The sequence below is a fragment of the Triturus cristatus genome, chromosome 5_2 (genome assembly GCF_964204655.1).
Source record: "Triturus cristatus chromosome 5_2, aTriCri1.1, whole genome shotgun sequence".
NCBI classification, from domain to species: domain Eukaryota; kingdom Metazoa; phylum Chordata; class Amphibia; order Caudata; family Salamandridae; genus Triturus; species Triturus cristatus.
The window spans coordinates 328,407,961-328,427,690 of record NC_140588.1 but is presented as its reverse complement, the minus strand read 5'-3'; the positions used below and the strand labels follow the sequence as shown (position 1 = coordinate 328,427,690).

The 19,730-nt window shown below is 43.2% G+C and overlaps 1 protein-coding gene across 1 annotated transcript in view; it reads right to left on the bottom strand.

Moving 5' to 3' along the window:
- CAP2 (cyclase associated actin cytoskeleton regulatory protein 2) overlaps positions 1–19,730 on the bottom strand; it is a 472,201-nt gene that overhangs the window by 156,262 nt on the left and 296,209 nt on the right. Inside the window, exon 7 of the mRNA XM_085607081.1 lies at positions 10,584–10,689. Coding sequence (XP_085463207.1) covers positions 10,584–10,689 — 106 coding nt within the window. The remainder of the gene's footprint in view (positions 1–10,583; positions 10,690–19,730) is intronic.

Here is a 19,730-nt window from a genome sequence, read left to right as displayed (position 1 = left end):
TATGAAGAGGGTGTTCCTTCTCATTGGAAGGTGCTAATTGTCTATTCTTGGTTTTGTTCGAAGCGCCACCACCCAAGGGCGCAGACGGTCAATCCACCATATCTAAAGTACAGAATCGATTATGGATTGGGATTTGGTCGAGTCTGGGGCAACCTATCATCCGGGATTCCCCATCTGCCATTTGGGCCCTAGTCCCATTTTTCCTAGATACAAAGTCCCATCCTTCCTCAGCTTGCGCAGTTGTTATGGGGGGATAAAAAAATGAAAGCGGAAGAGATTGAATGAGAGATCCCGGTGTTGAGTGTGGCCAGCTGCATATGTGAAATACTGTACGGGGGTCCCTAAAGTTAATCAATACACAGTCACCCTTGATAGTTTTTTTGGTATTTCCAAGCCACGGGAGTCTCCTTACCATAAGGACCTCGCTGTTAATACCTTCAGGTAGAGGCCTATTTTTGGAGAGCCAGTGGATGACCTTGTTTTTCAGGGCCATCACTGGTTCGCTGGTGAGTGGTTTTAATTCCGGAATACCCGTTAGGATAACTGTGTAAGGAGCTGACTCGGGCGGTAAATTAACTGGTCTGTGTCTGCTATCATGTTCCTGCAACCGTGTGGGGGAGAGGAGTGGAATATCCCGAAGGCTGGGAATAATTTTCCGAGAGGGGATCGTGGGCCTGGGAGTTATAGGAGAAGTAGATCTGGGAGGGTGTGGGTGGGGGAGCTGTTGTGGAGCGCAACTGTCCCTAAGTAATGATACTTCTATGGGCTTTGTAATTGTGTTGGATAATTTGAACGTGTCTTGTAACTGAACCAATCCATTTTGTAAATTTATTAGGCGTGATTCCAGTTTTGCAAGACGATCTGTTAAGGGGGTGAGCAATTCATTCATGAGAGATTTTATATCAGCGAGTGAAAGACCCTCCTCCCGTATTAGAGTTTTTGGGCTCAGAGGTCTGCTGTCCTGAGTTAGAGGTATAACCTCTCCCCCGCGAGCCACAGCCGGAGAGTTTATTTCTCCCCTAAAGTCATGCTTTGAATTCTTTGGTCTACGCCCCCCTACAATTTGGGCCCTTCCTTTTCGCTTAGGTATTGCTCCCCCACAGTTCCCCTGAGTCGGCTGTAAATTAGGGGTAGTACTATTAATAGTGGATGACTCAGAGGCAATATCTATTTTGTGTGTAATTGGTGCAGTAGAAAGCCTTGGGGGCGGAAGGGATAGTGTAGTGAAATCAGCTAGGGTGGAAATATCACAATCCACCGTAGATGAAATCGTGTTATTTGGGTTCAAGGATGTCGGAGATCCAGATAACCCCCCCAAGGCAGGATTATCAGGTTCTGGCAGTTGCAGTGGGGAGGTAGCATGTTTAAGAGGGCCTAGGGACGATCTTCTTACCCAGTCTATTTCTAGGGAAATGCGCTTCTCTAGAGTGGTAATATCATCGATCAGTAAAGAGCCAGCCTTTGCAAAGTATAAGTCCAAAGTGCCTGTGGGCTTGGCAGCGGCGTGCACAGTTTTGCTCCGAGTTTCTCTAACAGACGTCATGGGTACTCGGTCCTTAGTCCTTCGCTAACGGGTGTTGAGAATGAAAGAGGGTTTGCCCTGCCCCTGCCTCTCCCTTCCTCGAACGGCCTCAAACGGCCCGCTCTTTGCCCGGTCTTCGCCCCGGACTTCGCCCCACGCGCGTCCCGCTAGCGCGTGTAGGCGGTGCTGCGGTTAAATACGGGATGGGGGCTACGGGAGGGGAGGAGTCGGGAAGATGGCCAGGTGCTGCCGGTGTGCGAGACGCACGGCACCCTGGTCGTCGCAGTCCCGAGTGCTTGTTGGTGGGGCTGTTAGCAGCAGCAGCGTGTCCCCTGAATGCACCGCGTAGCGTCCTTCAGAGCGTGTGCAGAGGTGGAGGAATAGAGCCCAAGTGATCAGCAGGTAGAGCCCAGCCTTCGAGCGGCACCCGGTTCATATCACTTGTTCTGACCGATACTGTTGAATGTGACGCCGCCACTTTGCTTGCCACTGGAACGCGACCCCATCAGCTCTAATGATCCATAAAAAAGAAGTCCCTGCTTTCAACTGAGTTCAGTGCCAGTAGAGCTCTCAATGTTTCCATGTTCATGTGTAAGTAGCGCATCCAGTCTATTTATTTTGTTCTTAACTATCTGATATTTGCAGCTCCATTATGAAGCTAGAACTACAGGTCCCGAAATGCAAAGGAAAAAGCTAGAACTGATAAGGTGCTCAAATATTGACCTTGGCAAATTGAAAGCTGAGTATTCACAGATTCTGAGGTGAGGCAGGCAATACTTTATGGATGTTGAACATAAGAGGCGTAGGTACCGGTGAGGTAATGCAAGAGGTACTGGATTTGTTGAGGTGATTACGTTCCAAGTGTGATTGGAGCAGCGGGATTGCAACCAGCATAGGGTGCAGCTTGTCTTAAGAAGAATGTGCAGGGAGGTTATTTGGTGTAGTGAATGATATTTCCTAAACTTGGCATATGAATGAACTAAATTCCACTGAATGACGTTTCTGATCAATGCAACTACATACTATTTTTCAATGAGTGAATTGATGTAATGCATGTGAAATGTTTCCATTTTAGATGCAGAGCGGACAGAGTATAGCTAGCTCGAATTTACATTTCCTCATGGTGCTGCTTTATTTGATCACCAGGATAGATGAACAATGAGCAAGAAAGAGCAGTTTAGTTTTCAGTACTAGCCTCTTCCTATCTGTGTAAGGCACCAGTGGCGCCAACAGTGGATATAAAAGGCAGAAAATACCTCACTAGACTCATCTACTCTAGCTGTTTCCCTGCATGTTACTGTACCATAGATTCAACTTGGTCTCAAGCTGCATTTTTGGGTTAGCACTATTATTACTATTGACGATGCCTCCTGGGCGGATACCATAACTGTTTGTACTTACCTCGGAGCTCGAGAAACTTTGGCCGATGCCCGGTGGAGCTGTCCTATGCAGCTATAGAGGAGTTTTGGCTCTGGTTTACCCCCTTAGCCGACACCTGCCCGGCCGGACATCTGACATTGTTTTCCTCGTTGCCCTGTTGTGTTTCCTTCCCTACCCCACATCTCATGTTTTTGTTTTCTCCTATGTCTTTACTTGAAACCTGTAATTAAAGTAACTATGTAACCTGTAACGCTCTGATCCTCATGTAAAGCGCTCTGACACCCCTGGGTCTAGCCAACGCTATATAAAACTTTGAAAATAAATAAAAAATAAAACATCTTGGGCATTGCTCGTGTTCTCCTTTAGTTTCATTGCTGGTGCTCCAGCTGACATCTTCGTCTAAATTCACTTCTCTGCTCACATACGGTCACTCAACCTACTGTATCTAGATAGTTGAGTTGTACAAGTCCCATATCCATCTCACCATCCTCTATTCAAGACTCATGTCCACACTTCCATCTTTCTTCTAAGGATATAGTGTGCAATCATGGACCCAACTGGAAAAGTATTCTTTATATTGCCTCTAAGCTATTCTTATATTTTTGCAGCCTCACTACAGACTGGCTCTTGCTGTCCATTGCAGGGTGGATTGTATCCCATACTTTGCAAGGTACATGAGGCACTTTCATTAAATGTTTTTCTTGTTTATTTCAATGTTCTGCTTTTGGATTTGCTGTCTTTCTCTATTCTGTGTATGTCTTGCCCACGAAGCATAGCTCTCACCATGTCCTTTTGAGTAGATATGTTGTATCCTTATATAGCTGAGGTCAGTGGGTTATCTTTTCTCAGTGCTCTTCTACATATCATTTGTCTTTTAGCACTCTATGGGAGTGTATGTTTGTTGTCATTCTGTTCTAAAATGTTTGGTTTTTTGCTTCCTTCCCATTGTCTAGATATCCTCTCATTTTTTTCTTGCTTAATATTGCTCCAGAAATCAGTTCACTGCCTTCTTCAAATTTTTTTCCCTACAAACCTCTCTTTTTCTTTCTTCTTGCTGCTCCAGATCTGCGCTCGCTGCATTGTATTCCGAATATTTTTCTCCCCACCACGTTTCTAATGCACAATGGTGATAGCTGCTATTGAATTTGCCAATGCTGGAGGATTTTAAAATACACAAGCATTGGCAAAGCCAATAGCAGAGTCCGGCTATGTTTAAAGTATAGAAAACATGGTTTTACATATTTTCAAGATGGCCACAGTTTTGCATGATATAGTGTGTACTGCATCTTGACGTTCCAACATGCAATGTGGTGGCCATTTAGCATATGTAGAAAATAAAGTTTTATAGAACTTCAAAATGGCTGCTGCGTTGCGTGACACAATGCTCACTGTGTCGTCAGGTTGCATTATGCAATGCAGCAGCTATCTTGAAAGTATAAAAAACTATTTTCTATACTTTTAACATAGCCTTCTTGACACCGGGAAGCCAATCGCGTCACTTTCTCAGCACAGGCAAAGTGAAACAGGTTGGTTGTGTCAATGCTTGTTAAAGATGTAGCCACGCAAAGAGCAGAGCCTTTTCTGTATACAACATCTCACTGTACCAGCCAACAGAACATGTTAGATAAGTCAAACCACACATGTGGATGTGCAACACTGACGCTCTATAACTCGGATAAGTTGCTGCCTCAACAATATACAATTATACTGCGTTAAGGTAACCCAGTAGACTTCAGGACCTGTATAGTGTTTAGTACAAAAAACATATTGTCCTGTCAGGGCAGAACGATTCACAAAATAATTCATTGTGGTCCAAGCGAGATTTGATTCCACAAGCCTGACAGTGCCCATTCCTGATGCCATGGGGAGGGCCTGTTGACTATACTCAAATGAAACTGTAAAATTTAAACTTTTGATGCTGAGGTTCCCAACTCTCAGACGAACAGATACGCCATCTATTTACCAAAAGGAAGGGCCCTTAAAATACCCAAATGAAACATTGAGTCTCATGTTACTCACGGTTGCCTCTCACACACGTCCTGATGAAGACCCGCATAGATGGTTCTGAGTAACCGCGTTATTTTGTGTTGACACGTCAATGAGCTGATTATTGGCCTGTACTGATTCAATATCCCCATGGACACTCAAGAATAATTACCTGTTACCCTAAATGTATGGGAGCATAAATCATAACATTCAAGACAGGCACTACGCAGAAGATTAATGCACTTCAATATTAACTTGTATCTTATGTCCTCAGTTACATTTTCATTTGCCACTCTGAACAAACCTTTTTTCCCTTTTGCACTAATGGAGCAACCTACATTATTCTGCACTTATATATTCTAATTGTACGGTTGACCTAATACATGCAAGTAATAGAATTCAATATCTGGTTGAGTATTTCTTCTATATAGTCCATATGTTCCTAGAAGTTTTTGTTTTCTTTTAAATATTCTCAATACTCATTGCGCTTTTGTTTTATAGGGGATCCCTACCCCGAACATCCAGTTTCCAAACAATAGGTATTTTATGAATTGTTCTGCCCTGACAGGACCATATGTTTTTTGCCTCAACAATATAGACACTTCATGCCAGCCAAGTGACAATAGTTCACCCTAGCATATACATCCATGAATGAAGTATAAAAACACCAGTAGGATCAAACACATCATAACTACGCTATTGAAGAAATACAAACCTCTCTAAACACTACATAAACTACATCAATTTACAGTAACCAAAAGCAATGATACCAGCCCACCACACTCAAGTTAATGAACAATCTTAGAACCATGCAGGAAAAGGAGCTCAGACTCCAAAAGTGCTAGTAAGTCATACGAATGTCAAATATATGCCATATACAATCTGGTAACAAAACATAACATACATCAAGTGTGGTCCAGGAGTCATTAATGATGTGTCCCTATCCCAGTGGCATGGCATTTCATTTTTTATCTGTTCTGAGGCAATTCATAATTGGTAACTTTTTGTGGTTTATATTATTTTTCCATCAATTCCAATCTGTCATACATAGTATCAAGGGTCAAAGGCTGAGTGTGTTTTAAATGTCACCAGAACTGCCGGGTGAATTTAATTTACTTGAAAAGCAAAATGAGTAAATTCTGGTCCCACATGCGCTGTGTGGCAAAATGTGTAATAGCCAATTTCACTTCGAAAAATTATTAAAAGAAAATGGCAAAAACGAATCTATTATTGAAAATAATTGATTGTTGTGAGGAAAAGAATTCACTACAAAAACGAAAAAAATAACGAATTAAAAAAATGAATCTTTGACAAAAATGAATTCATTGTTTAAAAACACCAAATGAGTTAAAGAAAAATAGTAGGTTATCGAAATAGGATCAGTTCTCCAAATATACCAAAGCAATTTAAAATATGAAAATCAAATTCCCAGAGCAAATTTACCAAATTCGCATGTTAGGGTATCCTGTAATTTTACAGGGACTGGTTTTTCGGGGCTATTTAATCCAATTTGCAATTAGTTACACAGGCACAATAAAGAATATTTTTCCAATGGTCTTGTCATTAATACATCAAGATATCATTGTTGGAGGATAATATCGTCCTAGAGGGCAGAATGTTCTAATTTGTAAAACAAAGGCATTACGGAGCCCAAAGGGTTGAAATCCCTTCGGGCTCCATGAGGCCCCCCTTTTTTGAATGTTGATGCCCGGGCTTCTCCTGGCCATTAGAAGCCCGGAACACTCCATTGTTTTCAATGGAGCTCCCAATGTACAAATGTTCTAATAAATGTTATTCTTTGTGTATTTCCCCTCCTTTTGTGACAGAGCGTGCAACCCCTGCTGGAAATGAGAGCCTTTGCTTAATGCTCGATGTGCAGCTTCCTGTTGCTTCCAAAAGCTATGATCACGCACAAAATAATTACTTTGAAAGCTGTCAACATCTGCTAATGCATCATAACTGCTGACAATCATCAGAATTAAGTATAGGTAGGAAGAAATATACATTGAAATCTACAATATTTAATTTATAAGTCAAAAATCTACCCTAATACTTAACACAAATCGTAAGAGGAAATGTATAGTGCGCAGGTTACCTGCTTTTTAAAAGGATAGTTATTAATCGGGATAATAGATGCAATCAAAAATATTTAAGAAAACAAATCCTGATGTTATTTGTAGTTCTGCTATCGGTTCCAGCTGTAATATATCATAACATTTGAAAATCTTTAGGAAAAATAAAAACAAATATTAATGGTGTGTAACAGAAAATTTGACTGTATGTGCGTTAACACATATGCCTCTAGAACGATATTGAAGCGTACGTTTGCCACCAGATGGGAAACGTGAATTAGAAAAAAGCCAGAATCCCACTGTGCCTTCACAGACCCGGCAATAGAACGAACGTGTCTTTAGGACGCATTCGTCCAGCATGCAAGTCGTTATAACGACTTACTTTAGGGGGCGCTTTGGTGGAATGGTGTTGGACTTAAAGTGCAACACCTTTCCTACTGTTGCTCAGACTGGAGTTGGAATAGTAAATTAACCTATTCCAAAATCCAGCGCCCCCCTAAGGCAAGTCGGTATAACAACTTGCGTGTTGAACAAATGTGTACTAAAGACACATTCGTTCTAATGACGGTGCTGTGAAGGCACAGCGCGATTCCGACTTGTGGCATTCCATCATACATTCCCACCACATGTCTGCAGCACATTCTACCATTACTTTCAAAAACTATACACATTTAAATTCTGTGACAATACAATGACTTAGGAGGGCAGATCAGAATTTATTTAAGAGGTAGCAGATACATTTTGTGAAAAATGGCCATATAATTCCACTTAAATCAGGTTTGAGAACGCTATTACTCATTTTTGCATTTTCTGTTTTAAAATGACCTTTTTTTCCCAACCAGAGATGGAAAGGAGGGATAAGGAGAGAGGAGAGGAAGAAACAAGATTAGGGAATAGTACAGACTTGAAGATAGAGACTTGTGGATGGAGGAATCTCCCTCTATTGGTTAGGATCTCCCTGGAAGGCAATACAGTGGATGAAGTTAGCTAGTCTGAGACATGTGACTGACAGGTAGGAGCAGAGGGAGTGGGCTGAAAATGAGAAGAGTGGGAAGGAGAGGGAAGGGGGTAGGATTGGTGTTGGAGATAAAGGGGACACTAAAGGATATCAGGGCATGGGAGAGAACTTTAGAAATCATGGTAAACTCTCATTGAGATACAAGGGCAACACACAGACACCGATTAAAGGTTGGCCTATTTACTTGCAATTTAGCATTAGTGGCTTACATTTAATTCTTGACAGATCAGCGGCACTTAGAAAACCGATGAATGTTTTACATGGAAAAAGGATTTCATGCTCTCTTTGGTCTTTGTCTGGCAGTGCTCTCAGAAGAGGATAGGGAGAAGGTGTCCAGGACATCAAGTGCGTGACATGTGAGACCTGCAGTCTAAACAATCCAGCAGTGTAGCCTGCCTTGTAATTAATTCTAGGAGCCGTTTGATAAAACACAATGAATTGTAGTGCAATGGAACAAAATCCCTGCGACCCATGAAAAAGATGATTGAGGTGTAGGATTAAGTGTACAGTGCCTATTGAAGCTTGAGTGAGCTCAAAGGAAACACAATATGACTTGCTAGTAAATAATTCAAGGACCACTTCTTTATTATATCTCAGTTCAGAGGCCAGCAGCCAGGCAGCAGAAACATCTCTCCTTAATGGTGCAGTCCAGTGGGCAGCCGATATACATGCACAAGTTCTGCACATACACACACATCCTATAGTACAACATCACACTTTACATTCACAATGCACCTACCACCCTCAATACAGCCCCACCTCCTCTTGCTCGTTGACTTTATGTTTGTCTTTGATCATGTACAGCACTCGGCTGCCTTTTGGCTAGGTCTACCCTATAGAAATACCATATACATACATACATACATACATAGTGCCTATGTTCCCCAGGTTATTACAAGCAGCAACACATGGAATCAGGTGAGAAACTATAAAATTCCAGTGAATGTGAGAAGAGCTTTATTGAGTTCTCCGACCTGATATACCATTGTTGAACGAGCAAGCAGTATCAAGAGCTCTTGCGGAAAACTAGAGGGCTTGGCACTAGAGGGCTTGGCAATGCAGAAAAGCAACCTTCCATATCCAGGTTCAGGAATTTGATAAATACATCAATGTATACATCTTGAGAGAAGCAACAACTCTGAGAGCATACAGTTTGCTTCAATACATAGAGCTCTTTTCACAAAACTAGTTTCTGTATGCAAGCGTAATGTACATCTGGAAAAAGTGGCAATGAAAAACTTAAATCCAGAACAGAATTCACAAAATTAGGATCACTGGATATCTCAATTAATTACAACTGAAGAAAATCCCAGGATATTGTAGGAGACACCTGGGTTGTGAAATGTCTGTTAAGAAGAAGTGTTGAGGGAGTCTGATTACAAAGGGTATGAGCAACCACAAATCTTGTTTGCTTGCCCATGCATCATGAACATTATGTTCAGTGGAAGATAAAAGTATACAAAAATAAATCTGAAGTTTCACATTTACGCTAATTCTACACCTTCTGTTTGTCCATAGGTGGAGCGTCTGCAGGCCAAGTGCTGCTATACAGTGGTATGCCTGAAGAAATGTATCAAAACCTATGTAACCTATATACATCCTGGCACTTCGCCGTAGATTCTTTTAAATAGTCAGAATTTCTTAAACAGTAAACTTGCACGCAAAAATTCTGCACTGAAATGCCGGCACATTGTACATCTTTTTCAACATTTTATTATGAACCACTCCATATTGCCACAGATTCTTTTAGTGGTCAGGCTCTCTTAAATAGCTAATTTGCGCTTAAAAATTCTGCACTTTAATACAGGCACATTGTACATGGTACATTGTACAAAGAAAATAACAACTGAAGCATGTTAAGAAGCTTTAAAACAAGAATATGTGGGTTGGGTCTTAACAAATTTCTTTCTCATATATAGGCGGTTCATTCAATCTCCTCTACATGCTCCCGTATAATAAGCAAATCAGCACTTTTAGAGGGCAAGCAGCTTAAAGTCCATTTTATCCAGACTTAGTTTAATGGGTTGGCATCATTTTGGGAAACTATAAAAATGTCAATGCATTCTGCACTTTTAGAGGATAAGCAGCTCTAGGCCCATTCGATTCTGTCGTAGCATAATGTGTTGGCACACATTTGGGAAAATATAAACGTTTTAAAGTAACTCTACAACAATGACCGAAGCTAGTGCAATGGATATAATATAATATGCATGAAGTTGTATGGGGGAATTTTACGTATTTTTACTGTTTTTGTATGAATTTGGGAAATTGCAATGATTTTATGTGTTTGTAACTATTTGGGAAATTGCAATGATTTTAAGTAATTGAGCAATAAAACGTTTCCTTCATTAATATGTAAATCCGAAAAAAGTCATACACGTCTCTTTTGCTAATGCGCATCAGAGAATTTTGAGTTTTAAGTGAATAAAGGTAAGAAAGCATGAATGAAAAAAAACTGCAGCTAGCAGCAGGAATGATCTGTCTGATGAGGCTTTTAACTTAGCCTGTCTGCTTTACTCTGTAAACTTAAGACAAGCCCCCTTCTAAAACCAATTTTGAGCAGAGGTAGGTAGGCAATGATAACAAACTAAAAATAAGAACTCACAGTTTTACTCCAAGACAAGCCAGTTGTGTGGTATTCTTTGATGTAAATTTGAAGCTCATTCCAGATGTTAAGACAAGATTTCACCCAATCAACATGGCGGCTGTCACTGTGGGAAAAATAACATCAGTACATTTAAGCAAGGATTGAGAAGTACCATTTTCCTGAAGCAAGAGTTTAGAGAATGCAGAACATTCACCACTGTGGTACTTCTTGGGTAGTTCAAGCGTATGGTTGATCACATTTTTCTGTTCATGATAAGGGGAAGCAAATCGAGAGCCCAATCAGCTTTTCCCAGATCTGCTTACCATCATGGACAGTCTGTGACAGGATGGGTGGACAGGGCTGTTGTGAATGGGTTCCTGCAGTTTCAACATTTCTGACTGTCTGTCCTCATCTTGAGGGTCTTTGTGGTAAGGCCCGTCTGAAAAGCTGTTGGGAATCGATTCAGGCAGTGGGCGGCTCATGCTTTGCGTATATTATTTGCAGTTCAGGGAGGCAGGGGCAGGCCAAACATGAACAAATTTCAAGTGCTCATTTCAGAAATCCACTCTTTTCAAGTATTTTCAAGTATGTCTACTAAGTATACTATGTCAAGTATGTCTTCAAAGCAGACTCTGCAAGCAAACTAAACAAACAAGCATTGGCATAGCCAATAGGTCTCGCCTTTGGGACATTATAAGTATTTAATTATGCAGCACCATATCCTTGGTGCAACATCAACTGTTGCATGGCTAAATACTTATAATGTCCCAAAGGCAAGACCTTTTGGCTATGCCAATGCTTGTTAGGTTTGCCCTGAGGTGCCTGAGGGTGGGAGCATTAAGATTTGTAAGAATGCGAGTTTCTTCTCCTAAGAACCAAGCCAAAAATTGCTGTATCTTTCCATCTTGTGTTGTGAACTGAACTCATAAAGGGCCCGATGTACAAAAGGCTTTTGAGGTCTCCAAGACTGCGATTCACAAAATCACTTGCTTTGCAACAGCAAACGAGTTTCTCACAATGTATAACAGCTACTTTAGGGGTCAGAAATGTTTATCCAACTCGCAAAATGGCCTTGCAGACACATTCTGACTTGCAACTAGAAATTGGCATGTAAGGGGCGTCTGACTCCAATTTGTAATACAGATCTAAATGTGATAAAGGTTGGAGACCACCATTGTGGTTGGAAAACATTGATCAGTTACCCATACCAGTCTTGGGTAGTAAATTATTCGAAAAGGAGAAGCTCTACTGGCAAGACAGCTTCTCCATTGAGAACTGTGGGGCGATCTTGGGAGGACCATGCAGTGGAACACGGGACTATTACATTCACCCCTCGATTTCCTTCCATATGTCAACTTTAAAAAAAAAAATCTCTTTAAGGTGTATGGGCTGCTTTTAAAAAAGGTATTGAGGTCTGCTGTCCCTCAAAGACCCCCATCCAAGTGTTGGCAGTCAGCCCTAGTGGGCCTCAACATGGCTATTAATACCTCATTAGAATTAATGGGGCAGGAAATTTGTGACATTCTGTGATTATACATTTTGCAATGCCAACGATTAGTCCATCAAGGGCATCGCCAGTTGGTGTCCAGTAAGCACAATCTGGTTTGTTAACAAGGTTTTGCACATTTGGCCCTACATTCCTAATCAGATACATCAAATGTTAGGAGTTAAAGTCCCATTTTAACAACCAGACTATTATTTAAAAAAGCACAAATGTCTGCAAACTGATTAATGTAGTGTTATTAAAAAATAAGAGAGAGCTATTGACCACAGATGGTGTTATAAAAAATGCTGATTGTAACCGAACTGGATGGGGGAACTCACAGGTTCTTATCAGACTGCCCCTTCTGATGAATGCCAATGACCGCTGAACCTTCTGAGAAGAGCCCTGGCTGGGAGATAAATCATAGGCTGTTGTCTATGGGGAAGGCAGGCCTGTGTGGCAGGGGCTGTGACCTTCCTTTTCCTGGGTGGGGGGGGGGAGACTCCATGACACTCCGATGGGGGATGGGGGAAGGAGGGGTGTCTGGTTTGTCTCTCTGAGTGTCTGTTTGCACAGGGTGAGCTCAGCAGACAGATTTGAGGCTAGCACAGAGGCTTGTGGGATGCCCTCTATCCAAAGTACGGAGACTGCGAGAAGACCCGTCCACAGTAGGTCGAGGAGTTACACACCTGGGCCATATTTTCAGGGTGTCCATGAAAGATAAATATGGACTCTAAATGGAACTCGTTCACATATTAAAATGCCAGAATGGATTCGGCCCTCTAGTTCCGACGTTGGGCAGCCATGGTAAAAGCCAGTGTGACACCCTCTATAAACATGGGTTCAAGCCTTATGTCACTGGTATTGTACTTCCTGAAGCCCTGTATGATGCTATTGGTAAAATAAGACGTGCATGCGTGATATATGGCCAGCCCCACAACAATAAGATTCGCTAGGGGGGCACCGAAATGCCAAGAAAGTGTATCTGATTGCAACAAATGACATTAATAAAGGCATTGATGCTAAGAAAAAGCAAGTGGCGAAGAGCCAAATTGCAATGCTACATGGAGGCCTTAAAAAACGTATGCCGGAGATTGTTGGATGCTTTAAATAAATAAAAGAACAGACTTGTGCCATACTTTTTAATTTGCATTTTTTACAGCAAGAAGCTAGCCCCAGTGGGCACCAGAGCGCTCAGCAGAAGATACATGAGGAAAACACCACACACAATAATATAGACTATTAGGCCAGGCCTCTACTATAGAATGGCCAGAAAGGGGGTCCACCAAGAGTAGTGGAGGTTCCACGGACAGGTGTTGAGCAAGCGATGGCTCCATCATCTTTCACTGAGACATGCACAGGAGTGCAAACAGAAGACAGAAAGGGAGAGGCAGTGCTGGATGTCAGATAGGAGCTGGCAGTAAATCATGGAGGACAAGGAGGGCAGGAAAAGACTCCTTCTTAGGGGATCTGGGAGACAAAGATGCCAGCATTGGAAAATGCTATTGAAGGCCCACATCACGTCGCAACGAATGCGGTGAAGTAATTTTGCACCTGTAATTACTGATACCACAGTTATCAATAATTCTGGAATTTAGATTTATCTTGGGTTTACAAGTAACTACGGCGTGCCTGGCAGTACCAATTTGGGCAGAATCTTCTGTTGTCAAATCAGATTAAGAGACCAATTGTCATTAGGCCAAATTGTGAGAGATACAATTGGATCACAGATCATCAAAGAGATGGGAGGGTCAGTGGCAGGGCTTTCCATCTTGGATATCAAAGCAATAAAGGTGTGCATGCTGCGAAATGTTGTGATTTTACCTGCACACGTTTTGTCATTTTACATCACCAAAATTGTGTGGAGAAAACTGTTCTATATGATATTACTGCATACATTGCAATCTCCGTTCAACTGCATACTCATTTTCGTGGCCCCGTCAGGATTACCAAAGACACCCCCCCCCCCCCCCCCCGACTTGAGGGACTGAAAGTCCCAGGTCTTCATGAATTGTGCATGGTCGAGAGAAATCAAGCGAACCATTTGAAACTCTTCCACCGCTTACCAGCTGTGGCTGCATGATGTGCAGAAGAGTCCATGGCCCACGGTCTGAAGGGTAGCTGAAAGGTTTAGAAGAATAAGCAGACAAGGAGTACCTTTGTCAAGAATGTACTATCAGCAAGGTGATGCATTAGGTACACAGCCCGTCCTCCCCCTGATCGGCCCTACAGCTGTGATGAATTTAGATTCCAGAGGGAGAAGTGTACAAATTTCACAAATTCGTGAAATCCGAGGGTTTCAACAGAAAAAGTTTTTTGCATATAAAGTTACATTTCTCCTCAAAAGGCACTCTATACCCAACGGTGTATATCTCAGTGATCACTTCTATACAAATATCTCATTTTTGTGTGAAGAAAAGAATACATAAAATATATACCTATATAATACGCTCCGCATGTAAACGTTACATGCCTGTGTGTTGCACTTTATAAACAAAGATGTCTATCCCAACGGTGTGCTTTACAAAGATGTCTATCCCAACGGTGTGCTTTACAAAGATGTATACTTGTGTGATGCACCGTGAAAACAAAACTGCAAGCCAGCATAATGCACTCTATACTCAAATGTTGATATCCGTATAATGCCGTCCATAATGAATGGTGTATATCTGTGATAGGCCTCTAAACATAGGGTGGTATTCCTGTGCCATGCACTTTAGAAACAATAGTGTAAAAATACGTGCTGTATTATATACATAAAGGTGTGATTTTATTGTCTAGGCGGTTTATACGCGGGGTAAGAAAATCTATTAAACACGTGTGAAACGTTTTATCAATGAAGGACATACCTGTGTGAGGCGGTCTTTAAAAAAAGCCTCTAGCGCCAGTGGCAAGTCTCTGCAAAAGGTGAAAAGAGTGTGATGTACTCCGCAGATGGAGAACATTTGTGTCATGCCTCGGAATGTCCTCAGACCTACCTGTCGCTCTTCATAACGACAGTGTATACCCGTGTGCACACTCCAGAAAAGCGTACACCTGTGTGGTGAACTTTATAAACACAGGTATATGGATGGGAGATACATTCTAGAAATAAAGCGTATGGGTACCCGTGATAGACTATGTACAAAAAGCTATACATCTATGCGATGCACTCTAAAAACAAAAGTGTATGATTGCATGATACTCTTTGTACATATATGTATACTGTGTGGTTGATTCCCTTTATAATGAAAATGTATACCTGCATGATGCTTTCTATAGACCAAGGTGTAACCCGAGGGGTGCACTTCATGAACAGAGGTGTGTACGTGAATCAAAATTCCACAAAGACATGTGTGATGCACTTAAAAACAAAATGTTCACCAGGGCCATGACTTCTTTAAATTAAATTCTAGCTTTATGTAAACAAAGTTGTAAAAGCTGTACCCCACAAGATGTATTGCTTGTTTCCCTGTACTTTAAGGTATATTCCTTTGAGATGTCCTCTTTAGGTAAAAATCCTCACATTAATGACAGTGTTTTCTCGGGATGATCACTAAATAAGAAATCAGGCCTGTGATGGCCATATTAATAAAGGCTCAGTCCCATGTAACGCCCTACATAAAGGAAGCCTCTCACGCCTGTTTCATTCCCTGCACAAACAAAGTCTCACATCCATGTGATGCCTTATTTAAATAAGGATTCCCACCAGCGGGGGAGGTGTTCTCCAGTAAGGATTCTCACAAATAGGTGAGGTGTTCACTAATAAGGATTCTCACAAGTGGGAGACGTGTTCTCTTAGCTGTCAGCTGTGTCCTTGTCATAGAGGTCACCTGTGGCAAGTTCAAGGTTGCAGGCTCCAGCATTCCCCAAAACATGATGGAAAACACCAAACACAGTGCTGATGGCTAAAGTGCCAGTGATGGTGACCCTTACAAACACAGAGCAGTAGGTGTATGTACTGCTGCGTTGATAAGGACCAGTACTTCCCGTGAGGCAGAAGGGTGGCCAAGTCCCTTTCTTAAAAGTGTATATCACACCTGTGAGCCACTCTGAGAGACAAATGTTTGTCAAGTGTGTCAGGTAGGCCCAGTCATAATAAGGGCTGTGCAATGTTGTAAAGCTTGAAAGCTCTCAGCTAACAATTTTTTGATTGGCGCCATCTTTGCTACGTGTGACGTTGGCAATGTTTTATTACAAATGTGCCTTACCCTGCATGGGGAAGGTTCCAGGTGGCGCAGGGCAGTGACTACTGTCACAGACCGACCATGTCCTTTCAAGCTGCATCTTTCTCCTTCCCCAGTGCTGGAGGCCTGGGGGCGGGTCTTCCGGCAGCACGGAAGAGGCAGGATGAGTATTGAGCATTGTGTTTTCCCACTGTCACTCGGGGCGAGAAACCCCGCCTGACACGGAGTAGAGTGATTCGCTGCAGGTGACTATCTCACAAGACTTCTGGCTGCGGGATACGCATAAATTAATGCTCTTGTATTTATTTGAGCTTTTTTTTATTAGCGCTGACAAATCCAGAGGGCATCAGAGCTTATTACAGAGAATACACGTGAGATAAGTGCAATTTGTAGGTTCGGATTCAGTTACCTCTCAGTATTTCGCTTGACTGACAGTTAAGCTGTATCAAAAAAGACATATGGTGGCAAATTTTGCTATTACAGCTAAGACACAGCCAGGAGAGGGAACATAGTGGGCGTAGATTCGGAAAGAGAAAGGGTGGATGGAGAGATGAGCAGTGGAGAGATGAGCAGAGGAGAAACAACAGAGAAAAAGTTAAGGAACGAGTTCTGTGGGAAAGGGACGCTATAGGCAAGGGCATCCAATAGGGAGAATGCGAGAGCGACATGGCACGAACTTCAGGATGTTAGGGAAACAAACAAGAGGGCGCGCGGCAGCAGGTGGAGGGGACAGAGGAGGGGGCCTGGACGATTCCCTTACAGGAGCGAGCAGCAAGGCACGATAATTGTTAACATATGGCGCCAGCTGCTCGCTCCCGCAAGTGAATCGCCAGACGTGCACGCGTTGCCATTGGAAGCAATGCAACGCGTGCACGTTTTTGACGGGAAAGCTGTGCCGATTACTAAAGGTCTCTTTCCTATGCAGCGCATGTGCGCTGCGTAGGCGAGACCTAAAAAGGCAGATTTTTCTCCTTTAGAAATTTTTTTTCGCTCAGGGGTTTTCACTAGAACCTCCAAGAGATGGCATATATAATTTGGCCATATTTTAACATTCACTTACATATTTTCTTTCATGTACACAGGAAATCGACTGCTCTGGGAAATCACCCTGGAAAACATAAATCACACAGGGACACAGAGATCATGCTACCCCATTCCCTAGGAGCTTACATTGGCTCCCCAAGATTCAAGTGTGCAATTTAAACTGGGCTGCCTAGTCTATAGAGACTTGCGTCTAAATAAATCCACATACTTACCCAATCACCTCTGTCTTGCCATTCCAAAGCAGATCCAGATCCAGGAACAGGAATTCTTTGCATTAAGAAGTGCCAAGATATTGGGCAGGTCAAGCCTATAATCAGCTGCAACTGATCTATAGCATTCCTTTACCATTGATTTGAGGACCAAACCTTCGCTTATGTACTTTAGGACACATTTAAGTTCCTACTTTTTCTGTTTTATTTGAATAAACAATGCCCTATGACATTCAAAGACACTACCATACTTCTCTAATTCTAGTACTATTTTGCTAAGAGTTGTCTGTTGTTGCATTTGTAAATATACTTCAACACTGTACTCATTTGCGCCTTTGTTCAGCAATCAGTGGTTTCATCAGTGCAAGCGCCACGCGTTACATAAAATGGTAAAAGTGCAAAGTAAATAAATGAAGAAAATGACAACAGAAAAGACAACCACAGAAGAGGAGTCCATTGGCACCTAGGGGCCTACAGTGCCTCTCCCATCCAAATAGTGTCTTGAAGGGTGCACTAACCTGGTGCACGGCTGGTGTGTTTCTTGAGGCATTTTATTTGATGTCGATAATATGGTGTTATAAAGTCCAAAACGCAGGTAAGATTAGTGACTTTAATAAGTACACCACCAAGCGGTCCATACAATATCAGTCCTCAATCCTACTTCACAAGAACCATTGGGAGGCAGCAATAGAAGGTTCGGACAGAGGGAGGAAAGTACCAAAGAGGAACAAACCGGAGGGGGGAAAACAAATGGAATATACTTTTAGATTACAACATATGGCATGGGCGCACTGTTAAACCGGTAAAGGCATTCTCTCATCTACATTGAGCCACGCCCCCATTCAACTGAGGGAAGACCCCTTAACATTGCATGGGCCAATGTGTGCACCTATACAATTGGTATTAAGCAAGGGTATCTGTTCTTGTTTCTGTACTACCGAAGGTCCATGGGGAGCAAAAAGTGGGTGCGAACACGCAGTGCAGTCTGGAGTGCCTTTGTAATTTGACCCTGGCTAGTTTGTGGCAGATACCAAAATTGCTGTCATAATTGTTGGCAAAATGTGCAGATGAGTGACTGAAATTTGAACTCTGGACTAACTGTGGACTAAGTGCATTATATCCCATGGATGTGTAATACGACAGACAACATCTCAAATGTTTGTGATGGAATATCTCAACTGCTAAATTGGGCCCTTCAAAGTTGGTGGAGAGTCTATCTAGTCAAAGAGAAGAAGGCAATGTAGAGCAGTGTAATAATGAGGATCCAGGCGATGGCAGACAGTTTGAAGATAGCTTTTATTAAGATTCCAGAAAACATAGAGCTCATCCACAGGAGCGCTCCGAGAAGCAGCTGCCAAAGCCACAGTCTTCAGTTGCAGTCCTCCTGGAGAGCCACAAGCTCCTAGGTTACAGAACACAAGCTCCAAGGTTACAGAACCACTAGTGGAGATGGTTCTATAACCTAGGATACCACATCACCTCCTCACTAATAATTAACAAAACAGCAGTGTTGGACCCGGCCTCGTGGCGTGGTCCTGACTTCCCTGGGGTTGGGCCCGTTCCCCGCCCTGGCCTCCACGGGCCACCCGTTCGAGCCGCACGAGGTCGCATACACCTCGGGGCTCCACCATTTTGTTGCCTGCCACGTGACCCTGCACACCAGTCCACCTGACTCCGCTCAACCCGGCCTCGGCCCCAGCGAGGCCCAGACATTGAGGCGCCAAGAACTGGCCAGGGGGTATCCCGTGAACACCTCATCGCCCTGGCAGAGGGCGGTATCGATGGGACCCCCAACCATCCCCACACACCGAGGTGCGATCGGCCTCCATCTCTCCTGGGCCCGGCGCCTCTCCTGCTGGGCGTCTGGCCGCTCCCAACCCGGCCTCTCCGCCCCTCCGGGCGCAAGGGTCCGAACTTCAAAGGGCTCCAGGCCTATATCTGGGGCGACCCCGCAACAGACCGGCAGTTGTATCCCGGAGTCGAGAGCCCTGCTGATTGAATCGCGGCCGACCCTACGGAGAAGAACTCTTGCTTGAAACCACCACGAGCCCTGCAGACTGCGTCGCGGCTCCTTCTAACTGAAACCTTGAAGTCCCCCAGAACATCGGGGCCCTGCTGACGCTGTCGCGGCCCAACCTCGCTGAAACCTCCCTCGGAGCCCTGCTGACGATGTCGCGGCTCGAGCTGAGCAGAAACCACCTTGTGAGCCCAGCTGACCTGGTCGCGGCTCACCACGAACTGAACGCCAGAGCCCTGCTGACGC